The sequence below is a fragment of the Trichechus manatus genome, unplaced genomic scaffold (assembly GCF_000243295.1).
Source record: "Trichechus manatus latirostris isolate Lorelei unplaced genomic scaffold, TriManLat1.0 scaffold00038, whole genome shotgun sequence".
NCBI classification, from domain to species: Eukaryota; Metazoa; Chordata; class Mammalia; order Sirenia; family Trichechidae; genus Trichechus; species Trichechus manatus.
The window spans coordinates 7,790,884-7,808,929 of NW_004443974.1; the positions used below are offsets into that span (position 1 = coordinate 7,790,884).

At 52.2% G+C, this 18,046-nt stretch overlaps 1 protein-coding gene across 1 annotated transcript in view; it reads right to left on the reverse strand.

Moving 5' to 3' along the window:
* Positions 1-2,693: 2,693 nt before the first annotated feature.
* Positions 2,694-18,046, reverse strand: part of DENND1A (DENN domain containing 1A) — a 545,605-nt gene continuing 530,252 nt past the window's right edge. The window contains exons 19-21 of the mRNA XM_004375649.1: positions 8,398-8,526; positions 4,948-5,200; positions 2,694-3,897 (exon numbers count right to left, since the gene is read on the reverse strand). Coding sequence (XP_004375706.1) covers positions 2,704-3,897; positions 4,948-5,200; positions 8,398-8,526 — 1,576 coding nt within the window. The 3' untranslated portion in view covers positions 2,694-2,703. The remainder of the gene's footprint in view (positions 3,898-4,947; positions 5,201-8,397; positions 8,527-18,046) is intronic.

The window sequence follows — 18,046 nt, forward strand, 5'->3', positions numbered from 1 at the left end:
GAGGGTGACTACCTAGCTCCCAAGAAGGCTTCAGCCGTCACCTGGAGGCACACAGGTTAAGGGGCTTTGTCCTTATGCTGTAGGAGCATGCTTTCCCTAACTTTCTCCATGGCCCCTGGGAAAGTAGGAGGAAGCATTTGGTACCAACACCTTAGCCACAGCTGGTTCCTTGGTTAGGTTTATTTAAGTTAGGGATTTGGCAAGCCTGTGTTGGTTGTAGATTCCTGAGAAAAGCCATTTTATGTGAGACCTCAACATGTAAAGATAAAAGCCAGGCTGCTCCATTTTGGGGAGGCCCACATCCACTTCCCTTGCTCCTAGGGTTCCGGGCACCTGTCATTTTCAAGGGACAGCCCAGGGAGGGAGGAGGGCCAGATGACGGGCAGATGGCGGCGGGGTGGGGTGAGGAACTGGGTGTGTTTAACGCACACCTGAGTGCTCCGCCCATATCACTCCTTCAAACACCAACATCCAACTGAAGGGCAGATTCTGAGGCTCTGCCCTTGCTAATGAGAGCTCTGTGGGGGCAGATTTCCAGGTGTTGCTTGAACTTGTCCTTTCCAGGAGCTGGAGTTCACTCAACACCTTCTGTGGCCTGCAGCTCCTGCTGGGTAGACCCAGCAGGCCTGTGCTCGCCTGTGACCAGACCTCCTGATATTCTTAACAGCTGCCTACGTGACTAGTCCACACCCATGTCCTGCTGCATGTGAGGGGTAGGGGATGAGCTCGGCTCAGAGCCCTGACTGGAAACAGGCTTTGGCATTAGCCAGCGTTCAAGTCCTTCCCTAACTTCTCTGTGCCTTGACCTCCGCCTTTACAGAACCGGGCTGCTTGTGACCTTGGTCTGGCCGTTGAGGCCTCCCACACTGGGCCTCCTCTCCCTCCAGAGCTTCCTTAGGGACACAGGGATAGCAGCCTTCTCCCCAAGAAGATTTTATTGAATGCACACACAAAATTCATTCTTGGGTTTGCAAAATCAATCCAGCAAGGGAAGAGACAACAGTGCTCGCGTGAATGTCGGGTGCTGGCCACCAGGCCCCCAGCTCAGCCAGGGAGACCACGGGGTGGGTGTCAACTCCCTGGAGCCACCTAGCATTTCTTAGCCTCTGCCCCGCCAGGTGGGCTGCCCAGGATGGGTGGGTGGGATGGCAGCCAGAGAACACTCCCGAGATTTGGAGAGAAATTTTGCCCAAGGCGTCATGATTGACTAGGGAAGGGGCTGTGTGCCGGGCCAGCAGCTCTTCAAACCCCCCGTCAGAGCCGACCTCAGGACCAGCCCTCGGGTCTTCACAGAGCCATGTGAAGCAGTCGAGGCCCCCCAGCCTCACAGACACTGACGGTGCTCCCTAGGGAGACGGGGCCTCCAGGGATCCCCTTGGCCCCACCAGACACCCCTGGGTAGACTGTGTCTGACCATCTACAAACAGGAAATGAGAAATCAGGTCTAAATGTTCACAATTTCCTGCATTCTCAAGAGGGTTGTTTTCTTAAATGGTTGGGCCATATTTTAACTTGGTTCATGGAAATCAGTCCATCTCAAGATTCATCAATTCAATAAGGTAAAAAAGAAAAGAGATAAAAGAAACAATAACAAAACATTTCAATTTAACTTTGGTGACATTGGTCTCAGGAATTTCTGTGCCGGCAAGAACTGGGAGGCTTGCGGGAGGGGTGGCTTCTGGCCCTCCTCCTGCCTCCAGGCATCTGTCCACTCTCCCGGGGACCTGGAGAGGAGGCTCAGTGCTACCGCCCCTTTCCAACCCAGGAAGCCCCAGCAGCTGTGCCTCTGGCATCAGTCAGTGGTATCAATTGTGGCCTTAGAGCCAGAATCGCTTCTCAGCTCTGCCCGCAGAGACCCAAGTGACACAAGGCTGAGCCCAGCTCTGACTGCAACACAGATCAGGAGACCCTGCACGTGTCGGAGCGCCAGAGAGCTAGATGGGGGCTCGCCGACACCTTCTAACGTGCTTAGATTTATGCTTTTTCTTCCTAAAAATCAGAGTTGCTGGTGCTTCCCAGCCTGCCCCCATGCGAAGCTGGTTGGGGCTATGTTTGGCTGTCACCAGAGATCCCAAGGATCTCTCAGCCCCCAAATCCCTACCACACCAAAAACAACTGAAGTTTGGGGTGAAGACTCACGTAAGAATGAACGTGTGTATTGCTAGAGGGGGTTTGGAAATACCCTACCAGGTAGATCAGTGGGGGCTGGGGGTGTCCCGTACTTCAAACCCCCAACTGTCTGCGTCCAGTGCAGATGAGTGCACGCCGAGGGGGACACTGACATCTATGACCATCACGTGGTACCTGCTAGATTGGGGCCACAGCTGAGATAGGTGAGGGGGGAGAGGCCTTGAAGAGCCTTGTAGTTCCCCGCGGGAGGTTTCCAGAGAGAAGGCGGGTAGGACATGGTCTGGGTCAGTCACTGGCCCAGCTGACTTCTTTAGTGCAAAACCCAATCAGGGGTGCCGAGGAGGGGAGGTGGTGGGTGGGATGGATGGCCAGGAGCTGGGTCGATTCCCAAGCTGGAGCTGGCACCATCTTCCCGTGGCCAGACCTCGGAGATGGGCAGTGTGCAGGGGCAGGAGGGGAGGCAGAGAGGGGCCCCCTCCCTTCCCATCAGCAGAACGTGGGCAGAAACGGGAGGCAGGGGAAGCAGAGGGCTGGCTAACATGGGCACCAGGGCGGCAGGCCCAAGGGCCTGGCTCACTCGAATGTCTCCCACTGCTTCCTGAGCTGCTCCACTGAGCCTGGGGCAGGGGCTGGGCTCACGTCTTGCTTGGTTTTCCGTAACAGATCCTCAAAGGGGTCTCTGGTCTCCAGAGGAGCAGAGGGCTGTAGCGCCGGCTCCAGGCCCTGGTGGGGCCTGGGAGGAAGGAGTGCGGGGTCTCCAGGCCTCAGGGCGAGCCCCTGCTTGGCCTCGGCGGCCCTGGCACTTGAGCGGGCCAAGGGCAACGTTCGGATCCTCGATGGGGCGATTGCCGGGGGACCCAGCGGCTGCAGGGGGCTGGTGTGGGCACCCATGGGCATCTGGCCAAAGAGGTTGGGCATGGAGAGGGCGGACAGGTTGGGCTGAGATCTATGTGGCACACAGAAATTGGAATTTGACAGCAGGAGGCTGGGTGCAAAAGCTGGCCCCAGGGTGGCAGGAGGGGCCCCAAAAGGCCCCGTGGGTGTAGAGACCAGGGGCACAGTGGGCAGCGCGGTTGGCACAGATGGGACAAAGGGGTTGAGAGATGGCTGTGGGAATGGGGTGGGGGTCCCCGCAGGGGGGAAGCTGAACTGTGGGGTGAACGGGGTGGCTACATTTGGGACAGGAGGGCCTGGTGGGAGGGTGCTGCCTGGCCAGGCTGTGTGAAGTGGGTCCAGGAGGGCAAGCAGGGCGTCGTTGCCTGTGCTGGTGGGCCCTGGTGCCAGGCTAAGAGGCTGGAGCAGTTCAGAGGTGCTATGGGGGGCAGTGCTGGTGAGGTGCCCCAGGAATGGGGCTGGGGTTGGGGCAGCTCGCCTTTCCTGCTCAGCCTGCAGCTGCTCTGAGAAGTCGCCAAGCGCGGCGCTGGCAGCCTGCAGCTTGGCTGGGCGGGTGGTGGGTGGTGGCGGCACGATCCCCAGCTCCGGGGTCTTCCTGCCCTGGGGCCGGGGAAGGGTGATACTGCCAGGAGTGGGAGTGGGGGCCTCCTCCTTGTTGCTGGGGTTCAGGATGCTGTCCCGGTTCTGGGGCCTGCGATGTAGTGCTAGGGAGTTCCCGCGCAGGGGTGAGGGCTTCTTGGGGGAGGCAGCAGGGGCCTTGCTGGGGATGGCCATGTCATCCTGGCCCAGGCTCCAGAGCTTGTTGTATGGGTAGGCGAGCTTCAAGGCCATCGGCATCCCGCAGCTTCTCTCGCTCCCGCCCAGGTCCAGCCTCTGTTTGGAGACAGCGAGGGAGACAGTGACCACAGGCTGACCCGGCACAGATGGGAAGGAAGCCCATGCTCGTTCCATGCCACTTCTGTGTACCAGGCGGGCAGGTGGGCACCCAGGCAGGTGGGTGATTAGCTCCCTAGCAGACAGGGAGATGGGACTCAGAGCAGTTGGGGACTTGCCCTAGGTCACCCAGTAGAGAACCCAGGTCTGCTGGACTTCAAGCCCAGGCTTTTCTCACCATTTGGCACAAAAGGATTGCAGAGAAATCCCCAGTCTTTTATGCCTGGGGTTGCCAAGTGGTTTCAGGAAAGCGATTCTATTGACCCAGCCCTTTTTCCTTTTCAAGGTGTGTAGGCATCCTGGATCGCCTGAGAAGGTGGGGCTCAGGGCCTGACAGAGAAAGCAGCAAGACCAGGTTTCAGTCCCTGTTCTGCCATTTACAAGCTGTGTGACCTCGGGCTGGTCATTCCACTTTACCTTGGCCTGAGTTTCCTTACAAGCCAAATGAGAAAAGCGGTCCCCTGCAGGGGGAAAAGATAAATTCTTGGACGTGTGGACACTGTAAATTCCACAGTGTGACCCAGAGACTTCAAAGTCAGCAGCCCCCACTTGCAAGCGGGGAAACTGAGGCACAGAGCAGGGAGGTGATTGATTGGAAGTTACACATGATCAGTGATTGCACAGGAATAATCCAGAACCCAGGTTCCAAGGACCCTTGATGGGGATGGGAGAAATCCCAATTTTGCCAGGGCCAAAGCCCGTGCCTGGGTGGGGGTGGGGTTCCTGAGGACATGGCTTGGAGCACCAGCCCACCTTTGCCTGATGCAAAATCGTAAGTGGGGGCAGCTTTCCATCAGGCTTTAGCGTCTTCTCCGGTGACCACTGTATGGTGGTCTGGCTGCTGGCCTGCCTGGCAGGGTTGCAGGAAGTCAGACCTTGCCCATTGGCCGAGGACCTTGGGAAAGTTGCTGTTTCTCCCTTAGTCTCTTCCACTGCCTCATGTGTGGGCAGCACCTGGCTGCTGCAGGTGCCCTCCCCGCCTATACATACCTGATAATCAAAGGTCCCCGGCTGCTCCCGCAGGTCTTTAGGCATCCGAAGATCCTCTAAGCTCTTGGCCTGGCCCAGAGGCTGCAGTGGGGCCTCCATGTCCAGGCTGCTGAAGATGTCTTCCAGAAGATCGATGCTGGCAGCCCGGTCAGGCAGAGCTGGGCCCACAGGTTCCCGAGTTCGCTGCTCCGGACTCTCTGCCTCGTCACCTTCTGCACTGTCTGACTCCTTGAGTGTCCGATATGGCTGCGGCCTAGGAGCAGACAGAGCAGGCTGGAGTCTCCCCCTAGAGCCTCCATGCGAGGAGCAAGCAGCCCCAAGGCCACCGAGAACTTGTCTTTGAGGTGCATACCCAGGAGCATTTAGGACAGGAGAGCATCCTGGGCCTTGAGGCCATAAGCCCTGCACTCGGACATACTTTTATGTCTGAATTTGGGTTCTGCCGCTCACCGTGGGACCTTCAGCAAGTTGCTTTGGCTCTCACTTGCACTGAGGGGGCCCACTGTTGTGTGCTGTCGAGTCATTCCGACTTACAGAGACCCTATATGACAGAGTAGAACTGCCCCATACGTTTCCTAGGCTGTAATCTTTATGGGGAAACCCTGGTGGTGTAGTGGTTAAGAGTTCAGCTGCTAACCAAAAAGTTAGCAGTTCGAATCCACCAGGCTCTCTTTGGAAACCGAATTCACTCGCTATGAGTCGGAACCGACTCAATGGCAATGGTTTTTTTTGTTGTTGTTGGGAATCTTTATGGGAGCAGATTGCCAGGCCTTTTCTCCCACAGTGCTGCTGGTGGGTTCGAGCCGCCAACCTTTTGGTTAGCAGCTGAGTGTTTAACTGTTATGCCATCAGGGCTGCAATGTGAGGGGGCCCACTAAGTTACCCTAAAACAACGCCAACTCCCATCATGTAACTGGCTAGGGGGCTTGCAGTGCCATTCAGACAAGGCATGCACAATGGGACACAACTGGGTGGGGAATTTGCAGACAGACACATTCCTGAGCCCACCATCTGCACTCCCACCCCTGCCCCCATTCAGTGGACAAGTAGCTGCAGAGTCAGGTCTTGTGAATGGCTCATGGGGAACTGGGGAAGCTCTTCTGTGGGTAGCAGCCCAGCAAGTCCCAGGCTCCTCAGGAAGCTGTCTGGGCTTCAGCTTGTATCGAGTTCTAGTCCTGGTCATGCCATTGCTTGCTGTGGGACCTTGGCGAAGTCACTTAGCCTCTCTGAGCCTCAATTACATGAGCAGATGTGGTGCTTGGAGCACAGCTGGCATGCAGAAGCTGCTAACAGCACCACCAGTAAGCATGACTATCATGTCGGCTGGCTCTGTGCTAGCAGCATCAAAACTGCACCTGACTCACACTAGGTAACAAACAGCTCCTCTTACCTTCCTTTCCCATAAGGCACCACAGGTGTGTGGGGAAACCCTGGCCTCTGGTGGAGTCACCAGACAGAGCAGCATCTCACCTCTAGCCACGGAAGCTGGGGCTTAGTGGCCCCAGGGTCAGGCAGAGACTGTGCACATTGCTCTGGTAAAGTGGAGAAAGGGTGCCACCTGCTGGTTCTGAGAAGGCTCACACTGAAGGCCCACTCACAGGAGATAGGGGAGGAACGAGGCTCAACCAATAGTCCCAGCTACTGGTAGGGACTCCAGCAGACTGTCTGATCTCATCGAAGCAGGTGCAAGTAGCCCATGAGGTAGGGCTCACATCCCCACTTTAGAGATGAGGAAACTGAAGCTGAGAGAGGCTAAGCAACTCACTCTGCATCACACAGCATGTGGCAAGAGATAAAAATGGAAGCCAAGTCTGAGAGACTCCAAAATCTCACAGTCACTCAGACCAAGGCCATCTAACTAAGGAATTAAAGAACATTTAATCAAGTTTGAGCACAATGAGGAGGATAAAGAAAAGGCAGTGGGCTCTTAAGCTTAAGGAAATAGTGTTCTTTTTCATCGGTTTTGTTTTGAGTGAAGATGGGCCAGTTTCTTTTTAAACAAGTGAAAAAGCATTAATTAATTAAAAAAAGAGCGTGGTGGGGCTGAGCTCTGGGCTTGACCTGCTGGAGTCCTCGGATGTCACCCAAGCTGGTGCCTTTCCCTGCAAGGTGATTTGAAATTGATGAACATTTCTTATTCTAATGGTTCTCTATTTTAATTAGTAATAGAAATACTAACTAGTACATTACACCTGTGGTATCACAGATATTATTGCTTAGGACAAGGCTAATTTCTAAGTCTTTTGGAAGAAAAATTTTAAAGAAAAAGATTCAATTAGTGTACAGGAAGGGTGGCACGTGCAGCTGGGGAGACACCAACAGGCCCCCACTTTGTAAGTGAGGACATCAGGAGGCGAGCGACATGCCTGTGGTCACAGGTGAGTTGGTGGCAGGACAGGGCTAGGGACTAGGTGTCTAGTCCAGGACCCCCTGCCCCTCGGGGGCCGAAGCAGGAGGCAGAGCAGTCTGGGGTTTATCAGGCTCCCAGAGGAATCACGGACCCACAGAGGCAGAGGGTCGTGGCCTCAGGTGAAGCCTGACCCTGGGACTTCCCAGGAAGAAGATGGTGATGGGAACAGGGAGAAGGGTGAAGGGGGTGTAAAATGGCTGTAATAATGCACTCCCAGGGGGGCTGCTGTGGGTACTGTGGGTGCTGGGCAACGCGAGGGCCCTTCCCTTACAGGCTCCTATTAAAACACTTACATGACCTTGTTAACAAACAAAAATGACAAAAGCTGTCTCTATGCTCAATCCCAGCTCTGAAAAACTTGTGGGTGGAGGAGCAAGAACTGGCAAAGAAAAGAGAACTACAAAAGCTTGATTTTGGGGGGTGGCTGGACTGTGGGTGAACCTTTTCTTTTTCCTCTTTTTCTTTCTTGTTTTTTATTGCTATTGGGAATTACCATGTAGTCTAGGCTACAAATAATAATGGTACAACTTATCTTTAAAAAGTCAGGTAGATTAGCAAAGCCATTTGGGTATGCTGCCATATATGCTTACATTTTATTACCAGTAAAGTTATTGTCTTTTAACTTAAAATCAGACCCACCATGTCCACAAGCTTTCTAAGACCTGCTGAAAGGAAGAGGGATACTGGCATCAACAAGCAGGCTAATTGTAGCCAACAATTCAGTGAATAACTAAGTGCATTTTCCCCTTATAAGGGGTGGGGACCCATCTCACACCACAGAGCCCTATTACTCCTGTCACCTCACTCCATCCTCACAGCTCCTGTGGGGACAGCAGAACGAGGGCCTCAAGAGGAGGCACACAGAGCGGGCATTTGCCCTGCAGGTTGACACTTGGGCCCCCGGCAGGCAGCCGCTCCAGACATCCTTCCCCACACCAACAGCAAGCAGCATAGGCCACCCCCACGGCCACCCCAGAGAGTCACCAAGCCGAGCTCAAGGCAAGCATCTCGTCAGGGAAATGGAAGAAGGAAGGAGAGACCATTCAAAGGGAGCGGAGAAGAAAAAGCTTTCGGTGAAGCCAGAGCTCAGGCCCTCTTCCCGCTGGCATTCATCATCAGAGGAGTCTTCGGAGAGGAAGACCGCATAGTGTCGCAAGGGCTTTACCAGGCTGGGGCAGAGGAAGACAAAAGAAAGAGAACAGGCAGTTAGGGGGCACCATCACAACTCCACGGGGCACAGTGGGAAGGAGGGCTTGGGAGACTGGGCCCAGCCAATGCCCTGGGGCTGGGACTGCTGCTGGGCTCAGCGCGTGTCCTGACCCTGCCAGCCTAGGGGACAGGCTCCCCAGAGCAAGGCCAGAAGGCACAGAGGCCTGATGGGCCCCAAGGTGTGGGAGCTGGTCCCAGACAAAAAAAGAACCTGTGGATTTGCCATATGGGCCAAGAAACAGCCTTAAACACATGATCTAGTAATCCATAACCTAGTAATTCCACTACCATTTAGATAATCTTAAATGTAGCAAGAGTTATGCACAAAGATGTTCATCACTGCTCTGTTTATAATGATAAAAAATTGAAAGCAACCTAAATTTCCAGCAATAGGAATCTGGTAAAGTGAATTACGGTAGTTGGATGAATATTACGCTCTCATTAAATATAGTGTTTATAAGATGCAAAATTGCAATTATATAGCATTCTCTGTCATTTACTTACAAAAACATGCATAGAAAAAAGACTAGAAAGATGTGTCTGAATGTCAATGACAGCCAATGCCTCTTTTTATTTTTCTGTGTCTTCTACATTTTCCACAATGAGCATATCTACTTCAATAATCAGGAAAAAATAAAAAAGAAGTTAAAGAAAGAAGTGAGCCACGTGGAAGAACACTCGCGAGAAGGCCCTTTTCTGATTAGTGGCTGCTCTCTGGAGTTTCCCTCAGATGCCTCTTCAGAGAGTCTTTTTCATCTGTGATGTGGAAATTAAATATTCATTATTATAAAAAATACATCTCCTGTGTCAGCCACCTGTGAGCTCTACCTCTAAAAACACAAACACATACACAGCCCAGAGAAAGGCGATGTCTGGCTCCTATGAATTATACACTGGCCAGGGCCCGTGAGAGGCTATGTGCTCAGGAGAGAACTGGATCGGGCAGACCTTGGTTCAAATCCTGGCTTTGAGGCTGCCTCTCCTGGCCTGTGTGCTGTGTGGGGAGCACATGTTCCACACCTCTGCCCTGTACAGTGGGGCTGTGGCTTGTCTGAGGACCCCTGGGAGTGGTGGTGAAGTTTAGGGAGAGGGTGGGATAGGAGAGATATGGTGAGTGGAGCTGTCATTATCCCCACGTCTGCCCTCCAACCCAAGAAGTCCCCTCTCTTTGTTTTATACGATGGAATTCTTTTAAGATTTTATTTCAGGAAAGGGTAACCTGTCAAAAAAAAGTACATGAAAACAGCCGAGGGGGTAAACAAGGAGCAGCAACTGTCGCCGGTAAATTATGAGAGTGGATTTGGACTGGGCTTTGCTGTTGTCCACTGTCACTGGTGTGGATCCAGTTGTTACCCAAGAATCTGTTGTTCTTTTAGAAGTAGACCAGATGCTGAATCCGAGCGCAACAGCGTGCCGGAGCGCTCTCACACCTATGCCTTCGTTTCCTCACACCACCCTGGAGGTCAGCCAGGCGACGAGTTCTGTCCTTGTACTGAAGCAGAGGTGAGGCTCAGGAGGGGAAGCCACCTGTCCAGGGTCCCACACCGGGAGGCTGTGGGGTACAGTGCTCTGTTCTTCTTCCAGCTGCCTTGCTGTGTGTTAAGATATGAGATGAGACACACCTCAGCCCTTCCTGGGCCAGAAGAAGCATTGTCCTTTGGATTCAGCAGAAAGGGCAGGAAGAAGATCTGGCTCAGAGTCATGCCCTGGATAGCCTAGTTCCTGCCACTTCTGCTGCGCCTGGACAGAAAACAAACCGGAGCAGGAGGGCCAGCTTCTCATCCTCTGCCGGTCCACTCTCCACACAGCCACCAGAGGTCTGTTTGGAATCACGAATCTGACCAAATCACTCTCCTGCTTAAAACTTGCAAAGCTGCTGTTCTGAACCATGATTTCACTGCAATCAGTTGTGGGGTGAGTACATCCATTGCATAAAGTGTTAAGAATAATAACGTTCAGACATTTGTAGAATGCTTTACCCATCTGTTTAAGTTAGGGGAATCCACTTTTGCTTACATGTACTGGACTGCTCTCCTGAGGAGGTGAGGGGTGGAGGGGTGGACAGGCACCCTGGACTCATGCTCAGCTCTGGCGAGCTCATGGCCTGCTGGGTGGGTGGGGTGAGGGCTGCTGGGCTACAGAGCCAAGGTCCAGCTCCAAGCAGGGCAGACCCCATGCTGCCCACCTGGCCCACCAGCCTCTGCAGCCTCCTCACCCACAGCCTCCACTTTAGCCATGCTTACCACCTCTGAGCACACATGGCCCTGTAACACTCCACCTTCCTTGGTGAACCAACAGCTCTGTAGTTCTGAAGACTCAGCTCAGGTATCACTTCTTCTAGGAAGCCCTCCTGGAATTCCCTGCCTGAGTTTTCTCCCAGCATGGAGTTAGCTTCTCCCAGTGCTGCATGTCTTAGCACTTCATGGATACCATGCAATTCTATTTTTGAGTCAAGCTCCTCAAGAGCAGAGCCCTGGCTTGTTCTCTTTATCCCTGCCTACAGCACAGCATTAATGCAATGGAAGTTTGCTGACTGAACAAATGAAAGCAGGCATCCTGGGAAGGTCTCTCTGGGGAGACAAGGCAACACACAAACCTGCTTCACCCATTCCTGGAGCCCTTCACGTCGCACATCTCGTGTCATCAGCTGTGGCTGCGGCAGAAGAGTGTCCCCTCTCTGGATTCCCCCATCTGAGATGCTAAGATACATAAGATGGAACAATGTTTGCAGACGAGGGTGTCAAGTGTATAAGAGCAGGCAGGATCCTTGTTAAAATGTTTAAAATAATATCCACAAGTAGGCACTAGGCCAAGGAGCCCTGGTGGCGCAATGGTTAAGCACTCGGCTGCTAAACGAAAGAGGCTGGCAGTTTGAACGCCTCCAGTGGCTCTGTGGGAGAAAGACGTGGCAATCTGCCTCCATGAAGATTACAGCCAAGAACTAATAGACCACAGCTACCACAGTCTCCACCAGATTGGGTCCAGAACAACTAGATGGTACCCAGCTACCACCACCACCTGCTCTGACAGGGATCACAATAGAGAGTCCCAGACAGAGTGGGAACAAATGTAGAACAAAATTCAAGCTCAACAAAAAGAGACCAGACTTAATGGTCTGACACAGACTGGAGAAACCCCAAGAGTATGGCTCCAGGACACCTTTTTAACTCAGTACTGAAGTCACTCCTGAAGTCTACCCTTTAGCCAAAGATAAGATGAGCCTGTAAAACAAACAATAACACACGTAGTTCAACCATATATGAGAGACTAAATGGGCACACCAGCCCAAAAGCAAAGACAAGAAGGCAGGAAGGGACAAGAAAACCAGACAAATGGAAATGCGGAACTCGAGGCTGAGAAGGGGAGAGTATTGACGCATCTTGAGGTTGGCAACCAATATCACAAAACAATTTGTGTATTGTTTAATGAGAAACTAATTTACTCTGTAAACTTTCATCTAAAGCACAAAAAAAAAAAAAAAGAAAGAAAAAAGATTACAGCCAAGAAAACCTTATGAGGCAGTTCTACTTGTCACATGGGGTCGCTATGAGTCTGAATTGACTCGACGTCATCCAACAACACCAGGCACTGGGCCAGGGGCTTTACCTCTCTTATTTCTACTCCTCACAAATGACCAGCAGGAAGGTATTACTGTACTGATTTTATAGAGGATGAACCTCCTTTAGTCAATCCACCCATCCACCCATATACCCAAGAGACACTTTCTGAGTACCTGTTGTGAGCAGGCACAGTGCTGGCTGAGCACTGGGGATTCACTGGTGAAGAGAGAAGTGATGAAGGGACCTGGCCAGGAAGTGACGAACAGGGTTCCCAGCCCAGGGCTGACCACCACCAGGGCCCAGGCTCTCCCATCAGCCAGACTGACGGTGGGCATCCAGGAGGGGGATGCTCCTCCCCCTGCTTGGGTCAACTGAACGAGGCTCTAGGTGGCCCTCAAACCCATCTTAAGTGCCTTGCTGACACCCACCAACCTGGGCCCCGTCTTTGGCTTTGACGGAAAGTACAAAGCACAGGCCAGCACATTAGCTGAGTGCCACTAAACCTGCCAGGGATTTCTGGCTTCACATAAGAGCACAAAGCTGGACTGGGCCTTGGCTTTGTCAGTTCAGGCTGCTGCAGTTCATGTCACTGTCAAAATCCAGTGCCCCCCAACACCAGTGTGATCGTGGAGGGGACTAGGGTGTGGAGGCAGTGGAAGAGAGGGAGCTTCCATTTCTAGCTCACAAACCACCTTCCCCCTGTCAGCCAGCTCTGCTGGCCAGGCTGGTTGGGCAGAGGTTCAGGCAGAGGCCAAGGGTGTCTCCTGAACATCTCACCTATCTCTCGAGAGTGACAGGGCACCCAGGTGAGAAGTCTACCCTGGCGTTTGGCCAGGTCTGAGTGTTTTCAGCCACATGGATGATGATGGTGATACTAGCAGTACTTACAGGTTGGGCTAAACGCTGTCCGTATGGTTTCTCATTAATTCCTCACCATGTCCCCATTTTGCAGATGAGGAAGCCAAGGCCCAGAGAGAAGTCACTTGCTCAGGCCACACAGCAGCTAAAGTAGAGCCGGGGATTGAATCTGGATTTGCCTTACTCTAAACCACTACTTGATCCTGCCTCTTCCGTTTCATGGATCTGAAACAATGAAATGAGAGGTAGGGTATTTCCCCCACTACTTTTAATAAACGATGAGATTTCAAAATAAACTTATTTAAATTCAGCTGCTTATGTTCTTCCATGAAACACAGTCAGATATTTATCAGAGATAAAGGATGAACATCGAAAACGTCCAGGTTTAAATTTTTTCATTAGCTTAAGGCAGAATACTAAAAAAAAAAAAAGAAAAAAAGTGTACCTCTTCCCTCGTTAACCCAATTCAGCTACTACCCTGCAGTCTGCCACCTACTACTTGCCTGGATTTTATTATACACAAAGAACTGTCTGTGCAAAGGCAGGTCATGGCAAACTTGGCTACTCAGTGAGGGCTGCAGGAGCCTCGGTGAGAAAGGCCCACTGTCCATCACTGTTCAGACACCCATCATCTCCCCACGGCAGCTCCTGCCTCTGCCCACCTCATCTCTGCGTGGAGTTACCATGCAGATGACTTCCCAAACCCTTTCTAATGTTTGGTTTAACATGTCGCTGGTTAGCGCGTGTCTGTGACAGTGGTGACAGGCACGGCTGTTCCTTTTTAAATACCATGTCAGAGACACAGCGTCAGGAGGCAGGAACGTGCTCTGTGGCTCTCTGGCTGTGCCGGGATCGCATGGGCTTATTTTTTAATGAGGAAGATCTGCGTCTTGAGAGTTTTTTTCATGTGTCACATTGCGTGGACAAATCAGCAGCATGTCACGCTGGCCCAAAATGAAATGCTGACAAATGTAGATATTTCAAATTTAATTGACATTTAAATGTACTTGAGATAAAGAAGGAAAAAAATCAGCAAGGACTTGGTCTCCAGAGGTAACGAAGGGAAGCTGGTGATCATTTTTAAAAGAATCATTTCATTCCAGCACAAAGGATCTTTACTTTGTAAATGTCCTGGCCGCTCTGGAGTCCCCTGGTGATGTGGCTCCCATGGGGCCAATGAACAGGCACAGACCCAAAGTGAGACCAGGTCTTGCCTGCCCAGTGGAGGTCGGTCTGTCCAGCCTTCCACCATCTCCACCATCCCCCACCTCCTAGCCAGGTGAACTTGGTAAAGTCACTTTACCTCCCTGAGCCTCAATTTCTTATCTGTAAAATGGGGATTCTACAACTTTCCTGACAGTCTTAAAAAAGTTAAATGAAAATATTTGTATGGTGCCTGGCACATAGTGAATATTCAATTATTATCCACATGCCACAGTCATCTGCCAATAGATTCTGAGCAATTCCACCCTGTGCAGGATCTTCCCTAGATGTTCAAGGATGAACATGATGGTTCCTGCCTTCAGGGTTACTGATAGTAGCCCTCAGCTGAGCATATCATAAATCAGTTGCCATTGGGTTGATTCCAACTCATGGTGACCCTATGCGTGTCAGAGTAGAACTGTGCTCAGCAGGGCTTCCAATGGCCAATTTTTGCAAATAGATTACCAGGTCTTTCTTCTGAGGTGCCTCTGGGTGGACTCAAACCGCCAACCTTTTGGTTAGCGTTAACCATTTGCACCACTCAGTCCCTAAGCATATCACAGCATACCAGAATCATCTGAGAGAACCCCTGCCCTGGAGGTTCTGCCATGCCCCCTCCTCTCCATCACCATGACACACCGCCAATGCTCCAGACCACACTTTGAATATGTGCATAGGTTAAGAAAATAGAAAAAGGCTCAGGAGCAAGACAGACAGGGCATCAGGGATGGGGGTGGGTTGAGCTTGGTGCAAGACCCACAAAGGAAGCTCTGGAACTGAACTGGAACTATTCCCTGAGTGACCCAGGGTTAAGAGTTAGGATGTTTCTCAGGGAGGAAGAACTGGAGACAGATACGTACACAGGATCTTTGTACTCAGTTGCATGTCAATGTGTAGAGAAATGACATGGTGTTCGACTTAAAAATAGTAACAAGAAGAATAATCACTGCTGTCATGAGTCATAAACACCAACGAGGTGTTCTACCTGCCAGGTGAACTGGTCTAGTGGGGATGGGTGAGTATGTGAGACCAGGTCCTTCCCACCCGGTCAGGGACTTGATCTGCCAGAGGACAGTGGTGGGGGCTTACCCACCTCGGGCTCTTGGATGAGGCTCCAGCTGGGAGGTGACATGAAAACAGGGCCTTTAATCCTGAGTATAACAGAGGCTACACAATGGCCTGGAGGTGTTTCTGGAGTGGAGGGGGACACAGGGGGCTTGAGGCTGGCAAGGTTGGCAGGAACTAGGTCATGCAGGGCCTTGAACCAGAACAAGGTCTGAGATGTTCAAGTTTAGAGGTGATGTGAGGTTTCAGGGTGGCAGTAGGGAGGCCTTACTAGATGAGCAGCTCCCATCTCCTCTCTTGGGTTGGGTCATACCCACTGACTTTCCAACCTTCATTCATCCATCCATTCAGTTATTTCTCAACCTGTACATTCATTCATTCCTTACTCCTCCTTTCAGCAAAAAATCACTAATGTCAAGTTCACATGTACACATCCATGCCCCAGGCATGCCCTGAACAGTCCTTCCAAGGCCATCAGGTGGACACTCACATAGGTGGAGAGGCTCAAGCACAGGACATGGGCCTCACTCTGCTTCCCACTCTCTAGGTCCTTTGGTGGAGAGAAGATGGGGATGGGGACACCTTGGGACACTTTCTTCTACCTGGAAGACAGACTGTGTGAAACAACTACTTCTTCCCCTGAGGATGGCCTCTGCCTGCTGAAAGCCTAAGTCTGGAGACTGAGCTCTGGGAACATGGCAGCAGAGCTGGGATGGGACTGGGGGACCCAGGCAACCTGGGTGCACGTCCTGGATCCAGGGCAAGTCAATCCACCTGTTACAGCCTCAGCTTCCTCGTGTGTTGAACAGGACTAACAATGACTTCACTGTGCAGATTTTGGAAGGGGGGTGGTCAGAGGTGGTTAACCAAGAAGACACATGTGAAAGCGCTGGGCACTAGCAGGTGCTTGAGAAGTGGTGAGTGGAATCTTGAATGGAGGGTCTCGGTTGGGATGGCAAAGTTTTTCAGAGGTGCCTGAAATCAGTAGCCTCAAGGATGGGGCACGTTATCCTAAAGTATTCTAAAGACGGGTTTTTCAGCTGAAATTAATTCCCACTATGGTGACATCTCTCTGAGTGGCCAGACAGTGGTGGTGCCTGTGTTTTCCTGCGCTGCTGCAGATCCTTGGACATGGGCGGGAAGGGGAAGGGGATGTGGGGAGACCATCCTTGGCAGTTCCTGCTTTTCCAGTCTGGGCTCAGCCTCCACATCTAGCGTGGCTTTGTCTCCAGGGCCCAGAACCCACTGCTGGAAGGAAGAGGGAGGGGTAGCGTGCGTCAGGTCAGGAGCCTCTCGCCTTGCTAATTGGTTCTGTGACCTTCTGCTGGGTGTTTGGACTCCTGGTTGCTCAGGGAGTGAGTCCTGGCAGCCTGCCAGGAGGTAATGCCGCGACAGCTGCCCCCTACACCCTGGGGCCCAGGGCCCAGCTGGCATCTTGGAGTCTTGCTCCCGGGGCTGGTCACAGTTTCTGGCTTGTAGAGGGCCAGGGCAGGGCAGGTGCTAGTAGCTTCATATTCACATCCTGATTACACCTGGCACATAGTAGGCACTTTACATACTTGTGGTTGTTAACTGACACTCCTCCCTCATCCGCAGAGTGCTGGGCCATAACTGCAACGTGCTTTCAATGATTCCTTTGTTCATTCATTCAATATAATTCCCCTGAGCAGAGGTCTGGGCTAGGCTCTAGTCTAGGAGTTGAAGTGTTAAAGCAGAAGGACACATGATCCCTGCCTGTTGGAGGAGCTCACAGACTGCTGGTGGCTGGGTGTGTGTGTGTGTGCTGTCACCCAAGGAACTGTGGGCGAAGGGGGAGTGGGTGGTTCATGGGGCAGGGTCAAGGAGAGTGTCAAAGTCGTGAAACCATGGCCATCACTGCAGGAAACGAGGCACGAGGAGGAGCCTGGGGCCACAGCTGGGGAGACCAATATGCTGAGCTAATTTAGGATGTTAGCATGTCTCCTGTGGGCAGTTTCCCAAACAGTGTTCCTTGGGATGTTAATAGGCATCATGCTAAAAAAAAAAAAAAAAAAAAAAGAAGGGAGTGGGGGATGCAAAGAGACTTACCCAGGGTCACAAGGATTGTAAGTGGTGGGCCAGGATGCTGACCCAGGTCTGTCTGATGCCAAAGACCTACCTGTGCATTCCCCAGGCTGCCATCTGAGCAGCAGTTTGCTGACCCCCACCCCAGAGGAGCCCAGGTCTGTGTAGGAGGGAAAGGGGCTCTAACCCTGAGGTGAGCCACAGTCAGGAGCCACCGAGCAGCTGAGGCTGCTGAGCCCAGGTCCTGAGTGGAGTGGGGGTGGAGCATGCACAGGACCTTCTGCCAGAGCATGCGTGCAACTGGTCTGAAGAGATACAATCGCAAAGTGTTCCAGGACCTGGGCTTCGGGCAGAGCTCTTACTAAATGCTTCTGGCAGCTTCTTCTGATCTTATTTTAATCTTCTGGGGCCTTGGGTACTGGGGTCATGCAGTGCAATTCAGATGATCAGACTCTCCCATTCCTAAGCAGCTCGGGCTGGTCGTTTGGTGTACAGCCATCTGCCCAGCCAGCACAACTGCAGAATTTGTCCTCAGCTAGAAGGATTTCTGATGCCAACCTTGCTCTTCTGGGTCCCCCAGACCATCAGTTCTTAGGGAATCCACAGTTCTGGTGGAAGTATAAAGTGTTGTAATTCCTTTAGAAAGTTATTTAGCAATACTGAGTCTAAACGGGCAGCTTCTGTCCAGAGGCGAGATGAGAAGGCAGAGAGGGTTAGGAGCTGATTGAATGGACATGGGGAATCAGGGGTG